General features: G+C 37.6%; 1 protein-coding gene across 11 annotated transcripts in view; it reads left to right on the top strand.

Annotated features, from left to right (window-relative positions):
• Positions 1 to 16,576, top strand: part of LOC311263695 (uncharacterized protein) — a 51,659-nt gene extending 35,083 nt beyond the window's left edge. For 8 of the 11 annotated variants that reach the window (XR_014623381.1, XR_014623382.1, XR_014623383.1 and 5 more), the window contains 6 exons: positions 8,171 to 8,390; positions 12,955 to 13,026; positions 13,495 to 13,540; positions 13,639 to 13,710; positions 14,172 to 14,221; positions 15,677 to 16,576. Coding sequence is in view for 2 of the 11 variants with exons in the window: in XM_084363961.1 (XP_084220087.1) it covers positions 12,955 to 13,026; positions 13,495 to 13,509 (87 nt within the window). In the remaining 9 variants the exon portion in view is untranslated. Of the gene's footprint in view, positions 1 to 8,170; positions 8,391 to 12,954; positions 13,027 to 13,494; positions 13,545 to 13,638; positions 13,711 to 14,171; positions 14,222 to 15,676 lie in introns of all 11 variants that reach the window. The other 3 variants (XR_014623384.1, XM_084363961.1, XM_084363962.1) reach the window with 2 other exon arrangements.
• The last annotated feature ends 316 nt before the right edge of the window (positions 16,577 to 16,892 follow it).

Genomic DNA, 16,892 nt, shown 5'->3' with positions numbered 1-16,892 from the left:
CATGGTCAGGTGTGATGTATTTGACGGGCGGGTCAGAACAACACCCAGATCACATTTGATTAGATACCTTTATGCAACCGCCCCATGATGTAAAATCTGAAGAAAAAAGGAGCTTTTGATACAGAAATACTTTTTCACTTCGCTGTATTTAAACACATTGTATTAATTAGTTACTGATTTTCATTTTGAGTGATTTGTGTTTTTCTCTGTGACTTTTTCAGACGATAACTGGGACTTAAGAAGATGAACATGACTTTACACTTATTACAGATAAGGTTATGTTAAAACTTACACACATCTTTCACACACACTTCACCACTTAAGAATAGATTTTGTTCAATGATACTGGATGTTAAACTATGATAGGTTTGTGTGTGTGTGTTTTTTTTAGCAAACTGAGACACACCTAAAGGAGATTTAGTAGATATTTTGCTTTTTTGGACAGATTTTCATGGTCACCTGTATATTTTCACCAACTTCAGAAGCAGTTTGATAGGTGAAAATGCAGTTAGCTAAACTATTTACATCAGGATGTTTTGCCATTTCCTCTTCTTTGCTTTCTTCCTTTTAGATCATTTATCCTGTTTACTCCAACAATTACACAGGTGACAAGTTGTCATATGAATTTTGAGAATTACATGTAATCTGTTTAAAAGAGCAGCAAGAAAGCAGAAAGTAGATTATATAGCAAAAATTCAGTAACTAGTTTCAAAAAGACAGACATCAATCGGTCTTAGATATCTTCCCACATCTGCATACTAAGAAGTGACCTTGTAAGAAACTCAAGGTTCAGGTGATCTAATATTCTGTAAAACAACAAGGAAGTCACAGTTACACATTTAGAGTTTCACAGCTTTAAGAGGTTCAAATATTTACTTAAACGCTTTTCTTACAGAAAGCACCATTATAAAGACAGTTGGCAAAATTGTATTAAGTCAGATCCTGCATGCATCTAAGTGGTTGTCTACAGATTATGGTATTTAAGCAAAATCTTTCCATCTGATAATGAAAGAAAAAGTCGAGATGTTTTAAACAAATAGAAGACAAACTAGAAAAAGTAAAGATACAACAAAAGTTAAACAAAATACACAAACAGAACCACTTTTAAGAGTCAAGGTTTGTGTGCAAAGGCTTGATTTAGCTCCTGTTTTCTTTTCCTCACTACTTTTTATTCATCTTTCCACATTTTCACCAAACAGTAGATCAGAGTCTGAGTGAGAAAAGAAAAGAAATTAGGGAATATGATCAGCATTCAGATATTTTACCTGGATAGCAGCACATGTTTTGACGAGTTGCCCCAAATAAAGCGTCACTTTGAGAGGAAATTCTTCTAAATACAGAAAAACCTATTTACCAGCTTGACACCGGTGTGATTTTTGAGTTTAGGTCGACAAAGTTTCTCAACCTGAAGAGGAGTTTGTAAACCAGCAACTGAGGTTAAAATATGATACAACAGTTCAAGTACTAATAGTGAATATAGTATCTCAAAACTAGGTTCACAAATATGACACGTGTTCAGGTGGGAAATATAGAAAAGTTCTTAAATAATTCTCACCTGATCGTGTTGATTAAATGACAGTTATACTGTAAGTGGACACCGAAGCTTTGTTGCTTTGTATTTTAAAGTTAATTGACTGATACACAAACAATATTGAGCACAGAGTTTAACAACATATTATCAACTTTAAATAAAATTAAATAGCAAATTTAAGTCTCCACAAAATCCAAACAGAAGTTGTAAAGTTTAAGATTTTTGATGATTAGAGTTCAGTGTGTGTGTGTGTGTGTGTGTGTGTGTGTGTGTGTGTGTGTCTGAACAAACTGAACAAACTCTGTGTCACTGAAAAAGCAAACTACAGGCACTAAAATTCTCAATGTTTCACCTTATTTAAAGCCTTAATTTTATTTTTTATCTGTATTAATCGAGGTGAGCGATAAAATAAACTCATGTGTCGGCACCACTTTCTTATCCCAGCATGTTTTGTAATCTCTCCACAGTAACAGGCTCAAGATCATCAGGACTCTACAGTCTGAACATGAGCAATATTGATGATGTAAAGCTGTAATTGAAGATTATTCTGCTTCAGTTTACTGTTTGGATGTGAGTCAGACGCCTGCCGACACACACCAAGAAAAACAAAATTGATGTGTGACCAGACGTACCAAAAATACACTGAGGGTTAAATTGTGACTGTTCATTTGTGTGTTTTAGCCAATTGAGACACACCTAAAGGCAGTAACAGTTGGTAGAGTTTTCTTTTTTAGAGTTATTTATGATTACTACCTCTTTTTTTTTACTTATTCTTGTTCTTTTTAACCTCTCAGGGCATGTTCAGTATTTAACATCTGTTTATTTTAGTCTATGTCACTATCATTGTGTCTCTGTATTGTCCCGTCAGTTACATAATTGCTTTTAAGTTGATTGTAGATGTACACAACATTGTTGCCCATGCAAATCTTCCCCTTGGGACAATAAAGTATATGTTATCTTATTTTATATTCTCTTCTGAGACACATTTTAAAAGTCACATGTGCATTTTTACTCAAGAAGCAGCTAAATTTAAAAATATAGGTTTGCTGAATTGTTTATTTCAAGGCGTTTCAACCCTTTCTGCCCCATTGTTGTGTTTTTTGCATGTTATCCTCTTAGAGAGTTGTCACAGAAAGTAGTAAAGATCAAGAAGGATGCTGTTAAAGAATGATCGGTTCAAACCTATTCAGTGACTTAACATAACTCAATCAGATTATTTTACCTGCATGTTTGCTCTTCTGTGATATTTCCACATTTAAAGTGTCACTGACATGAACAATCCAAACATACAGCTACTATAATGTCATTAATGTACAGCTGCAGTCTAACCCTCTGAGCCCTGAACATTTTTTTCCTATTTTTGGTTCGCCTGGTCTTTTTGTGTAATAATGCTTGTATAACCTCAACCCTGTAATGCACAATCAAGTTATATACATCATTTTTGGAGGACAACCTGGGATATCAGAATACACATGTTTCAGAGGTGTCACATGAATGTGTAAATAATTAAATGACCGAAAAGACAAAGAAAAAAAAACATCATTCATTAATTTGCAGCCTGGATAGGAGTCAGATGCCTGCAGACAAAAAACCCCAAGAAACTGTGTAACCAAACATTGTAAAAACTAAAAAATCTGCATGTAAGTGGAAGCAGTCTGTTGTTTTGTCAGTGCAGTGATTCTAATGATGATAATTACAGATAAAATGTATATATGTAGCAATCATCCAAGCAAAAGTTCATCTCACAGATCATCATGATGATGGTCTATGACTCCAAATAATCCTGCAAAGTATTTACTCAAAAATCAAACAAATTAAAGGAAAAAACAGGAAATATTGTGCAGATTTACAAATAATTTCGATGAATTTCTCTCCCCGAAGCTCTGTGTTAAACCCCACATCCAATTTATTTCACTCAGAAGCAAAAATGTAACTTTTGATCAGACTTTTGCTGAAGTTTGAGTGGTCAAACAGTCTCAAACTCTCAGTATCTCAAACTGCGTCAGCATGTTCAGTTCTAACATGCAGAAAAACTGTGCACACAATCTCCCTCTCATTTCTAGTGACCACACACTTAACAACAGTAAACAATTTTAATGGCATGTTTCATGTGTGTGTTTAAATGACACAGCTAGCAGGAGGGAGAATCTGGTGACCAGTGTGTGTGAGGGTTCACACACATATACATTTATGCACTGGTTGATGTGTGTGTGTGTGTGTGTGTGTGTTTGTGCTCTGTGCAGATGATGAGGGGTATTTTTGGACAAACCTCACATCATCAGCACACTTTTAATTTATCATATATGTAATTTATGATGTAGCTCTCTCCAAGTCGTTTCATTTATTGTACATACACACATTTTATTTGTGTATTTACACTAATTGAGACACACTGAAAGGCAACAAAATTTTGTTGACCTTTTCTTTTTTAAAACAAATTTTAAAGGTCACATGTACATCTCTACTCCAGGAGCAGTTAACTTTGCTCGGTTTGCTGAACTGTTTATACCCTCTTTCTATGTTAGAGAGGTGTCAAAGAAAAGAGTAAAGCTCAAGGAGAAGGTCAGATTATATATTTAAAGAATGATCTATTCAAACCTATTCAGTAAGTAGTTTAGTTAAAAATGTATGAAACAACTTGGATTCAATCAATCAGATCAAATCCTCTTTCTTTTATCTGCATGTTTGCTCTTCTGTGCTCTTTTCACAATAATCCTCCAGACTCCTACACAATATTCATTTAAAAAACAATGAAAAAACAGAAAATATTGTGCAAATATATAAATAATCTCAATTAATTTCTTTCCTTGAAGCTCTGTGTTAACTGTGACACAGAAATTTGACTTTTGATCAGACTTTTGTTCGACTTTGAGTGGTCAGTCTTAAACTCACACATCTCAACCTGCTACTGCGTGTTCACTCTGACTCTCAACATGACTTCCTGACCTGACCTCATCCCCCCTCGACTCAAACTCTCGTCTTTAGTGCCCTCAGCACTTAAAAACGGTAAACAATTTTAATGGATTGTTGTGTGCGTGTGTTTGAATGACATGGAGAGCAGGAGAGGGAACCTGGGTACCGGTGTGTGTGTGAGGGTCCATGCACTTATGCACTTATAGACTTCTTGTGTGTGTGTGGTTCTGTGCAGATGTGATCGGATGTTTTCTTTTCTTTTACAAAGAAACTTTACTTTACTGTCACCCTGTCTCCCTGCAACATAATCAGGGCTATCTTCGGACTCACCTCACATAGTCTGTGCACTTTTAATATGTGGGAGTCATAAGTTTTTCTCTTAACACTTCATTTAGTTTTGTTTTTTTAAGTCGATGAATTAACTTATATACAATAATGCTGTTAGGTTTAATGATAACCATCTTATCTTATTTCTTTTTAACTCTGCACACACTTTAATTTAAATGAAAAGGGTTTTTTATTGGATACGTTTTCACTGCGAGTCCATGGCTGCTGAATGCTGAACAATGAATGCTTCAAACTTGCTTGATTGTTGTATTTTATCAGTGGTTTAGAGAACAAAAAAAGGACAGATTTACAAACAATCTGAAATGTAATCGCACAACTTCAAACAAATCTTAAAGGGGCTCTATGTAACAATTTGTAGAAATGTATTGATCATTTTTTTATTGGCCATATGTGAGCGGATTGTAATATGACATGAAAATGGAGACCGTGGTTGCCTATACAAGCCTGTGGATGATTAGTTTAAGTTGCGTAAAGCTGCTTGACTTTGGATTTCTTTGAAAAGGACTCGGGTCACTCCAAAGGATGTGCCTTTATCATCTCAGTGACCCTCTCCGCTCCGCTGGTAGCTAATGTTAGTATAGAAATGGAGTCTGCTAACATAAACCAACGACCGGCTTTCCGCACAACACAGAAGCTCCACAGAGCCCCTTGAAGTCTCAGATCAAACATGCTTCACTTTAACGACTGAAACAGGTACAAATCTGAATGTAACACATTTGAGCTACTTCATGACAATAAGTTTGATCACATATTACAGCCCACTATACACCAACTTGGTGATTTGTAGGTCAAAAGTCCCAAAACCGACGAGCGGCTTTCAGCACAACACACAAGTTCCACAGAGCTCCTTTAACTTTGATGTCATGAAACATGTTTGACAATGATGAAAACAAAGACAGATAAAGTTCAAATCTTTCAATAGGACCTTTTAAACTCCTGTTTCATGGGTGTTTTGTATTTGTTGATTGAAGCTGCTGATTGCGTAGAACCAAAACCTTTAAATGTATGTATTGTTTTGATGCCAAAATAATTAAAAAATCAGTGTCTCCCCTCGATGTTCTTACACTTCTTACACTTATACCATCATAAATCATAAAGACCTTCTTTTGTAACGTTTTTAGAGAGGCTTTAAAATGTTTTGTTTGAAATCATGTCCAAACCTTTATAGTCCATACCTGCTTAACAAAAGCTTTGCACGTTGAATGTTACAAACTTGCCTAATAAGTGGGGGTCTTAATCATTTTAAGAGTTCAAAAAAGGATAGATTTTCTAAAATATTGCAACTTTAAATTTCAGAAAGTCATATCTTTCTTCGGGAAACATTCAGACAAAGAAAGCTAAAGTTAAGCTCTTCTAATAATATCTATTTAAAACCCCAACTGTTATGAGAAAGAGAGAGATTGTGACATAATTTGCTTGAATTTTATTGTTTTCTGATGCACTTTTACTATGTAGTGCTTCACAATCTTCCTCAAAAAAAGAAATATAAAATCTACAGGTTGAGTCAGTTCAATCATCTCAAACAAGTAAATGGTAAAATCTACAAATGCAGGTGAAATTACCTCCCTGATGTGTATTAAACTTGTATGCTTGATGAATAACAGCTACTATGCTCAGATGAGGGCTTGAAAATTGTTTCTGTTTTCCTTGTAGGATGCAGGTCTGCCATTTTCTTTTGACCACCCATTGGGTTGGCAGTCAGGCATGTGAGGAATAAGTGAATAATTTGTGTCATTAGCGCTGTTGTTTACCACATCTACACATGTTTTCCTCCATATCTGGATGTAGGAGTGTTTGTTTTTGGCACAACTGATTACAAAAGCCTTCCTTTCACAAGCAGTGCAGCCTCAGTGAAGCCTCCTCATGTCTGACAGAAAATGGCTGACTGTACATTTGAAGGCAGAGAGCTTCAGAGAGGCAGAGCAGCATCTCCTGCTTCTCATAGGCTAACTGTTCAGAGAGTCACCTAAAGGGGTTAATGTCAAATGCTTAGAAATTAAAACTGATGGTATTTTAGATAAATCATGCCGTGAAAGAGGGATTTAGACTCAGAAACACTAATTTTAACACAACTCTGTTTTTGTAAAGATTGAATCTGTGTAGTTGTTTTTTTGTCAAGGCATTGCAATTATATTTATCCAGCACATTTAATGACAAATATAGTCAGTGTGCTTTATTTAAAAATACATAGAGCAAGAATTAACACATGATAAAGTGAGAATGTGATAAAGGAAAGAAACAAAAGAAAGAAAGAAAGAAAGAAAATGTAAAATAAAAAAAATATATATATATATGCAAGAAAAAAACAACCAACCCATCTAAAATTAGTGACAAACACCTCGTCTATCCTGACACACTCACAAAAAGACACAAACACAGACATATACAGACTAACACACCCACGTGACACCCACAGTAACTTATTTTAAGGCTGATGTAAATCTCAATGATCAGAATTCATGGTTTACATTGACGAGAAATATATGGGACTGATATAAGATACATAAAATTAAAGTTTTATCAGAAAATGTCACAAGCTCAAGCTTCATTCACCGAGTAAACATGCATGAGCAGCCAGAACAGCAAAATGAAGAAACAAGAAAACAATAAAATACAAACATAAGGTTAGATAGCTGAAGATGATGGCAAAAAGGCAGAATTAAACAATTGTACACATATGAAACTATAAAAATATACAATTGCACAAAAGCAATACGTACACATACATTTTCAGGAAGTTAAAGATATTAGTGCAAAAATCCCCGATAAGGTCAGATACATTCAAATATTTGCAAAAGTAATTGTGTGTATTGTGTTGAGCACCATTTGATTTACTGGTGTGAGCCTTGATGTGTGTTTATGTGTCTGAGATCGATAATTAAAGAAGACAGTTGTTTACTTGTAGGTGTGTCTGTGTGTGTGAGAAAATTCCTGTGACATTACCTCACTTCTTTTTTTGTGTGTGCATGTTAAACATTGTGTGTTTTTGACATTTAATGTAAAGTGATATATTTTCAGTAATTGTGTGTGTCACCATAACGTCACAGATGCAGAGTCAGTTTTGCTAAACGGGGGAACTGTGAGCAGTCTGTCCCGCGTGCCTGAGGGGTCGAAAAAAGCGGGACATCCACAGTTTGTGTCCCACATGGTTCCCAAGTTACCTGCACACACACAGACTTGTTTCTATTAATTACAGTCCCGACACCATGCACGTGTTAGATATTTGCTTTGGGTCATGAAAATAAACATTACTCACTGTGACAGTTTGTTTTTTACCTCTTTTTATGTATTTCCAAGACGTCTTAGTGTGAAATGTGTGCTAGACAGTGTGTGTACTCTGTTTTTTTTCTGAATCTGTCACTTTTTTGTATTCTTAAGACTGAAATCATGATTATGAGGAGAGAAGAAATGGAGACAAATACGTCTGATGAAGCAGGGAGGAACAATAAATGCTGTTGGCAGGAAGGGAGGAGGCAGTGAGGACAGGCAGAGAGAGAGCTTGAAACAACCGACGCCCTTTTTTCTAGTAGCACCACCCGAAACCCTGAGAGTGGAGCCGGTTTGAGCGGGACACACCCTTTGTCCCCAGTATGGGAAGGTAAATGGGTGTGATTAATTATTGCTTAAGTATGAATGGGTCCTATTTGTGATAGAAAATAATCTTTATCATTTCAGATGAAAACAAATTGACAAACAAAAGGATATAATCATAAACTGGACAACTTTTCCTTGATAAAGGTCTAAATTCAAGTTTGTGAGAAGTAGTAGCTCCTAAAGAATCAAGGCAGAGTTCAAATGATTTTTAAAAATCTAAGGCTTGAGGTCACTTAGTCAAAGCCAAAGATGTTCCATAAGAGCTAGATTACTGTATTACACTGATCTTTGGTTTGTCTACATAAAGTCTTTGTACCTGCAGGTGGGAGGTGTAAATAGATGGGAAATAAGAGCACAGAGGTGGAGCAAAAGATAAAGGGAAAGTCTGGTCTTGTTCTAACAAGTACAGAAGCAAGTGAATAATTTCAGTTGTTAAAAAAATCTAAATCAAGTCTTTGAGTGCATGTAGTTTTTTCTCCAGCTGAGCTTTAAAGCGCACCTGCCTGCACCAGTTTTAAACCACCTTTCAGACTCTGACAGGATATTTGACATTTCCACAATTTAGCTGCAACTTGAAAGCAGACAAATAAGTAAGCTTTTATGAATCACCAAGATCACAGATGGTTCAGAAATTAGACTGCAAGTTTGTTAATTCCCATTTCAGTTGTGTTTTAGAGGAAGAGTTTAGGTGCAAACAGCACAACTGGTGTCACACCAGCTGATATTTTTGGCAAATTCTGGAGCAGAGTCTGAAGCTGTTTTGACCGAAACTTTGCCAGATCCAGAGGTTTTGTTTGATCTTGATATAATGGTTAGATAGTGTACAGCATTGGCTCAATTTAAACTAGATCAGTAGTTCTCAGGAAATCATCAAGGGAGCTTGAGGGGAGGTTACTGTCTGAAATGAGGACGAGTTTTGTTTCTTAAATATAAAATCAGTGGTCTGATTTCTGATACATTTCCATACGGGGTTGGAAGATAGCAACCAACAGGAGGACTCTGTTCTTACAGATGGGAGAGCCTAAATCATCCCAGAAAACAGCACCACAACCCTTCTTAACAATGTAAACATCAGCTGGGCAAAACTTCACCCTAGAGTATTAATTATTTTCCTCTAAATTTGTATAAATGTTTGACAAGAGTTTGTCTGATAGGGGTTTTTAATGCTCAGCCCCAGTGTGTTTCTGGATTAAATCTGCTGATACCTTTCACTCAGTTGCCAGTTTTTTAGGTACACCTTGCTAGAACTAATGCAGTCTAATGCAATGTATTCCACCCTCATGTGCAGGTTATAATGGTCAGTTTTTGTTGAAATTGTCTGAGAGACGTGTTGATCGAACTGTATGATCATTTTGGAGGACGTAGTTTGTGGTGCTGTTGAGCTGTATCGTGGTACACAAAGAGGTGTTACTGTCATGTAACCTGACCTTATTGATATAAATGGGGTGGATGAAATAATAGAGACACGTCTCCGTTCGCACCACAGACTATGTTTTCTAAAATGATCATAGAGCTGGATCAAGAATCAAGGATCAGGTTTATTGCTGAGTATGTTTTTACATATAAGGAATTTGCTTTGATATTATGGTGCGTAGGAAGAAACATAGTAAGAAAAAATAAAAATAAAAATCAAGTTTAAGAGAGAATCATGAATAAAATAGAAATGTACGTTAAAATAATGAAGAAAATATAAAAGGATGTGTAAAATATATCTGTTTTTAAAAGGAAAAGAGCTGTAGAGTGTTTAAAAAAAGGAGATTATGGAATAGGCAAAAGTTTATTGCATAAAAATTAAGAATATGTGACTTTGTGCAGAGACAATAATCCAGAAATGTGTGTAGATGAATCGCATTGAGTCAGATGTGTAGATAGACGTTAACGTAACATTTGGTGTCTTTTGTGTCAGAGTCAGTGTCAGTGGGTGTCCTGGGCCTTGTTGACGAAACCAGCATGAAAACAGAAAGAGACACATCTGTAAAACAGTCTCAGCAAAAACTGAACAATCTGACCTTCTTGAAGAAGGGAATCATCGCATGACTCTTGTGTTTGACTGCTTTAGTTCCAGCCTAATAAACTGACAACTGAGTGTATATTGAATACATTTAAATGTGATTATTTTGATGGTAAAGAAAGTCACATATTCAGTGTCCCTGCCTCAGTATTTGTTTAGTCATTCACAGCAGTTATGTCAACATAAGTCACATAATTTAGATGGGCTTTATCGCAGGTTTTAGCAGCGGTCCAAACCTCCTTCATATATAAGACAGATGACATCAACAGGCTCGTATTCAGTTTTCATTTAAAGGCAAATATCAGGTGATATACGCGTCTCACAGGAATCTGGATACTATGGTAACTTCTCAGACGCCTGATCCCTCCAGTTCAGTGTGTGTGTTCAGTATTTGTGTGCGTGTGAGTTAGACGCTCGTGTAGAGGCTGACTTTGAGACGTTGTGTTGACCACGACAGGTTTCTCACAGGCATGTGCGTCAGTTTAAAAACTCTCCGCAGTGACTGAAGTGAGGAGAGGTGACACACAGTGTAATCACATTACAAACTGATGTCACACAGGCTTCTAAAGATGAATTATTGAAATGCACATTGAATGTAGAGCGTTATATAAAGTGTAAATTTGATACAGTATTGATAACAAATAGAAAACCACAATTACAACTTTATTTTAAAGTGTTTTAAACTTCTCAAGACATCATTTATTTCTCCTAAAGTTGTGGGGGTTTTAATTTGTAGTTTATCAACTTTTATATCACAAGAGTGTGAGTGAGTCTGTGAGTGTGTGTGTGTGTGTGTGTGTGTGCGTGTGTGTGAGTTGGAAGCTTTCTTTGAATTGTTGTGTTGACGACGGCAGGGGTCTCACTGAAAAACTCTCCACCATCACTAAAGTGAGGAGAAGTGACACACAGTGTAATGACGTTACAAGCTCCTAGTGACGTTATGTTGGCTTCTATGGATGAAACATCTAACTGCACATTACATGTAGAGCGTTATATAAAGTGTACATTTGATACAGTATTGAACACAAATGTAAAACCACAATTACAACTTTATTTTAAAGTGTTTTAAACTTCTCAAGACATCATTTACTTCTCATAACGTTGTGGTGGTTTTAATTTGTAGTCATCATCATAAGAGTGTGTGTGTGTGTGTGTGTGTGTGTGTGTGTGTGTGTGTGTGTGTGTGTGTGTGTGTGAGAGAGAGAGAGAGTGGGTCTCATTGTTTCTGTGAACACATACGTACGAATATGAAAAATTGGGCGCAGTGTGTGTCGAGCTGATTTGCCTGTGCGTGTGAGTGTAGAGGGATGTGAGTGCGGCATGTATTGATTTTGTAGGTTTACTTAAAGACATACAAGATAAATGTTGAGTGTGACACACACGTGCACACACAAATGCAAAGCATCACTTAAACTGGTAGAAAATGTTTTGTACAAGTACAGAAAATTTAAACAACTCACGCCATCACGTGCAAGTCTGCCAAGAGTCTCACACACACACACTCGTAACGGCTGAAGATGTGTGTGTTTGTGAGTGTCTGCGTATCATCCTCAACACATGAAATCAAGAGACAAACATTTTAAACATTTAAACGTACTACAACTATACATCAGGACAAACATGAAGAGACTTTTATATTTTAATATATTACATTTAATAATTAAATCCAGCTTGTGTGTTAACTTGTAGTTTTAACTTTGTGTTATTTTATGTCGTATTAATTCTCATGTACAAAACTAAGAGGGACATGATGCTTTAAAGTAAAAGTTATTTTCCGCTTTTATGTCTTATTTGATCCGATAGGAAACTAATTTATGATGAAATCATTTTCCCTGCATGATGATTAATCCCAGATTGTGGCAGGTCTATTGTGTTATTTTCAATATTGATTTAAGGACGTTGAATTCATTTTTATTTGAGATGATTTTTTGATAAATTTACACGTTATATGTTCAGGGATGCTTTTACTGTAATTCAAGCTGTTTATATTAAAGTTATGCTACAGAGAGAGTCGATCAGTGTAATATGTGGTGCAGTGTGTGTGTGTGAGAGTGTTTGAATGGATGCACATGCACTTCTGTGGGTCTCCACATTTTTTGACAAGAGTGCGAGTGTCATATGTGCTCAACTGGGAGGGATTGAGGGGTGTGTGTGTGTGTGTGTGTGTGTGTGTGTGTGTGTGTGTTGAACATGTACTGTATCTTGATTCCTCCTAATTTTTTTAATATGTTGGCGAGACGTTGATTAGACTGTACAGACATAGAAAAACATTAAATGTGAAAGTGTTTTCTGTTGATTTGTTTATCTTTTTTGACACGCTTGTGTGTTTGTATGCGTGCGTGTGTGTGTGTGTGTGTGTGTGTGTGTGTGTGTGTGTGTGTGTGTGTGTCCTAGCCTTCTGTTTCCAAATCCCCACGAGGAAGAGTGTGTGTTTCCCTTGCTCTGTCTTTACTTTGTCAGTGTGTGTGTGTGATTGTGTGTGTTATATAAAACGGTAACACAAGTGGGTTTAAAAGTGTGTATAATGTGATCTCTTTATTTCTTCTTCTTCTTGCAGGATAAACAGATAAACACAGTGATGTTGGAGCCACCGTGTGAGGCAGCTACAGAAACACTTACACACACACAGGTATGTTACATGTTTCATGTTGTATGTCATACACAGGCTCTACTTATAGTCCTATTTTTAACCCTTAATTTCTGACCAGTAGGAAACAACTGTAAAATATAATTTGCTGAGAAACCACATGATGTAAAAATATTGTTTAATTTTTTGTTAGAGACCCACCAAAAAGACTAATCTCTTGTTAAAAAGTCAGTATTTCTTTAGCTACGAGATTATCAATGTGCATCTGATGCCACTGAGCGAAAATTGCGAATTTTCTGGCGTTAAAAGGCTGAAAATTTTCATAAATTCTGCTGCCAAAACCGACTCAGACCCCTGATATCTGCTGTCATCTTCATCAGTCATTTTTGAAAAGTCACAGACGTGGAAATATAAGATCAGAGACTTTAGAAGAGTACCGCTCTGTCTTTTTGCCAGAAATTAAACAGTGACAGGTGGAGCTAATTTCTCCTTACTTCTATGTGTTCGCAGATGCAGCTGCTGTGATGTTGCTGTCATCGTCAGACGAAAGAGGACTGTAGGTATTTAAGAAATAAACATATAAACCGTGTTGTCGTGGTAAAATTGTTGAGAGGACGTAGTGAACACTTTTTTTCCTTCTTCTTCTTCTTGCAGAATAAACAGATAAACACAGTGGTGTTGGAGCCACCATGTGAGGCAGCTACAGAAACACTTACACACACACAGGTATGTTACATGTTTCATGTTATATGTCGTACACAGGCTCTACTTACAGTCCTATTTTAACTCTTAATTTCTGACCAATAGGTCACAAGTGTAAAATATAATTTGATGAGAAACCAGAGCTGATGTGAAAATATTATTTATTATAAGTTAGAGACCTACTGAAAGGCTGATCTTTTAAATTACAACACCCTACAAAAGAGGTCGTATCTTTAGCTCCCAGATTGCTAATATGCATCTGTCGTCACCGAGTGAAAACCAGAATTTTCTGGCGTTAAAAGGCTGAAAATGTTCATAAATTCTGCTGCCAGAACCGACTCAGACCACTGATGTCTGCTGTCATCTTCGTCAGTCATATTTGAAAAGTCACAGACGTGAAAATATAAGATCATGCTCGACTTTTTTGCCTGAAATTAAACAGTGACAGGTGGAGCTAATTTCTCTTTACTTCTGTGTGTCCGCAGATGCAGCTGCTGTGATGTTGCTGTCGTCGTCGGACGGAACAGGACTGTAGGTATGTAAGAAAGAAACATGCAGCGTGTCGTCGGTGGTAAAATTGTTGAGAGGGCGCATGGACTTTAAGGAGATAACATTAAGTCTCTGTTTGTGCAGATATGTGTGAAAGGAGATGTTATTTGTTTTAGAGTTTAAAAGGGAAAGTTAGACTGACTGTCGAGAAGTTTCTCTCGTTAACGTCGCGGGTTTCTGGCTGTGTGATAGAGGAATTTCGCTGTGTGTTGATGCTTCTATTAAAAAGTTATCTTTAAGGCTGAAACAAAGCCTGCTGTGTCACACACGTGAACGGTGAATATCACCAGTCAAACGGGCTAAAATCGGGACCAGGAGTCGTCTCTGTGGGGTGTGTGTGCAGGACGTGCAGGGCAGGTCCGCTCGCTCGGTCTCTCTGTCTGTGTGTGTGTCTGTGTGTGAGGCTCGTACAGATGTGGAAACATCTGTTCAGGGCTGAACCTTTGGGAGGGTTTGTGTGTGTCGTTGTCCTCTTCCACGGTGCTGAAATGTTTCAGCACCACGGAGGTGGACAGCGACACGGAAAGAGAGAAAACAGCGTTCACGGACCATCCGGTAAACTCCGAGAAAGTCTGATTGTAAACTACAATATTAACAACACAACTCGAGTGTGTATTGTTGTTATTTCCGGAAGCAAAGAGGTTGAAATCAAGCGGGATTTATATACATATTTTTTTATGATTTGTCAGTTTGAGGACTGATCAGCACGGAGGAAACATCAGACCTGAACGCTGCCCTGACGCGACGCCTTTATCCATTTAAATTATGGCAAAAAAAACAAACATACAAAATAACCACAAACTTTTGATTCTCGACTATACAAATTCAGGAAATACAAGATTCAATTTGGATTAAATGAGGTTAAGAAGTTAGCAGTAAAACAGCGGTGCGTGAGGAAGAGATAGGGTCAGTGTTGACTCTGAGGTGACAGGAAGAGTGTGTGTGAGTGTGTGAGTGTGTGTGTGTTTGTTGAGAGGAGGGGGGCAGAAACTTAAATGTGTGGAGGGCTTTGTGTTGCAGGATTTAGAGGAGGTGGTGTGTGTGAGTGTGTGAGAGTGTGTGAGAGTGTGTGTGCTCAGGGCTACCGATACTGGCAGGGGTAAATATACTTTTCGTGTGCACCAAACAAAAACCTGAAATTATGAAAACAGCAGAGAGCAGCTGTAGTTTGTGGTATCGTAGCTGGTAAAATAAAAAAATAAAAAAAATAATAGTAATAAAATACACAGACCTCTGCTTATTTATGTCTCGTGTGCATTTAAAATAAAAATACAAAAATCCCACTAAAAAGCTGCAGCATCATGCGTGATAAGAGGCGTGTTTGTGCACCTTCTCTGCGTGCTGTGCGTGTTTTAAAAGCATGCACTTTACACAGACACATGGAGAGATTCTCACAGGGAATTGTGCACGACTAAATCCACATTTTCTCTCTTGTTTTCAGCTGGTTGGGCTGCGAGGACACGACCGAGACGTGAGGGTGGACTCTCAAAACGTCCGATAGGAGTGTGTGTCGTGCTGAATTGATGCTATTTAATGTTAATAGTTGAAACACACCTTGAGGCTTTACCTGCCACAAAACTAGTCATTTAATGGATGTGTTAGGCTTCACTTAAATGCTGTGTTTGTTGTTTTTATTGTGAGAAATTTGGGAAACATCTGTGTGCAAATCAGAGGCTGTAAGTTGATAAATGTTTATTAAATTGTAGATGAATGTTTATTTTCGACTGTGCAGAGATGCCAGGATGTAAAATTGAGTGTTTTTCTGTGACGATTATTTCTGTGAAACATGACATTTTGTAAATATATTTTATTCTGCACACTGTGACTGTGACTGAGACCCAGCTGGTCGGACATACATTTAATTTCACCCCGTTTGAAATTGTTACACAACTTGCTGCTCCTTCCTCTCGGTGTCACGTTGACTTCGATCCCTCCACTTGTGTCAAAGACTGCGAGCGGCTGCATGATGACTGTCAGCATGTAGACACATTTTCATACTCTTGTCCCTCTGCTGAGTACATGACAGGCTTTGCTTTGTGCCACAGAGCCTCGGTTTGTCAGAATTTCATGTTTAGTTTGAGTGTGTGTGTGAGAGAGACACAGGGAGCATGGCGGCAGAAGAGGAGGAGGAGGAGGAAGGTGGAGGGTGGAGGGTGGGGAGTCTGAAAAATGCTGTTGCAAATAGCCTTTCTGGGTCGGAGTGGGGAACAGAGCACATACTGCTGAGGAGAAAACCGTGACAGCCAGTTGTGCTGAAACATCCAGCGTCTGCAAGCATGACTGGCTTATTCATGTGCATGGAAATGTTTTTCAGAAAACGAAATAAAGCGATGGAAATTCACATGCCTGTCTCACTGTTTATGTAACACACACATCACATCTCATCTCCCCCTCCTCAATGTTTGGGATGGGGAACTTACTACTATGGGGGTAATCTCGCGAGAGTGTGGGAAAAAAAGCGAAAGTCAGGCTGGGGATTGTAGTTTTTACCTTTAGATGAGCCCGTATGGGCAAGAATTGGGCGCGGAAGACTTTCCCGGCGCAACATGGGTGAATCTGTGCGCTAAGATGTCTCGCTGCACCTGCTTCCACGTTTTTTGCGCGGTTATCAGCAGTATGATGCGGACTGAATACCTAAAATAGACGAGTGAGTCATG

The sequence above is a fragment of the Pagrus pagrus genome (assembly GCF_965226575.1).
Source record: "Pagrus pagrus genome assembly, chromosome: 10".
Lineage (NCBI taxonomy): Eukaryota > Metazoa > Chordata > Actinopteri > Spariformes > Sparidae > Pagrus > Pagrus pagrus.
This window is presented reverse-complemented; position numbering and strand designations above follow the sequence as displayed.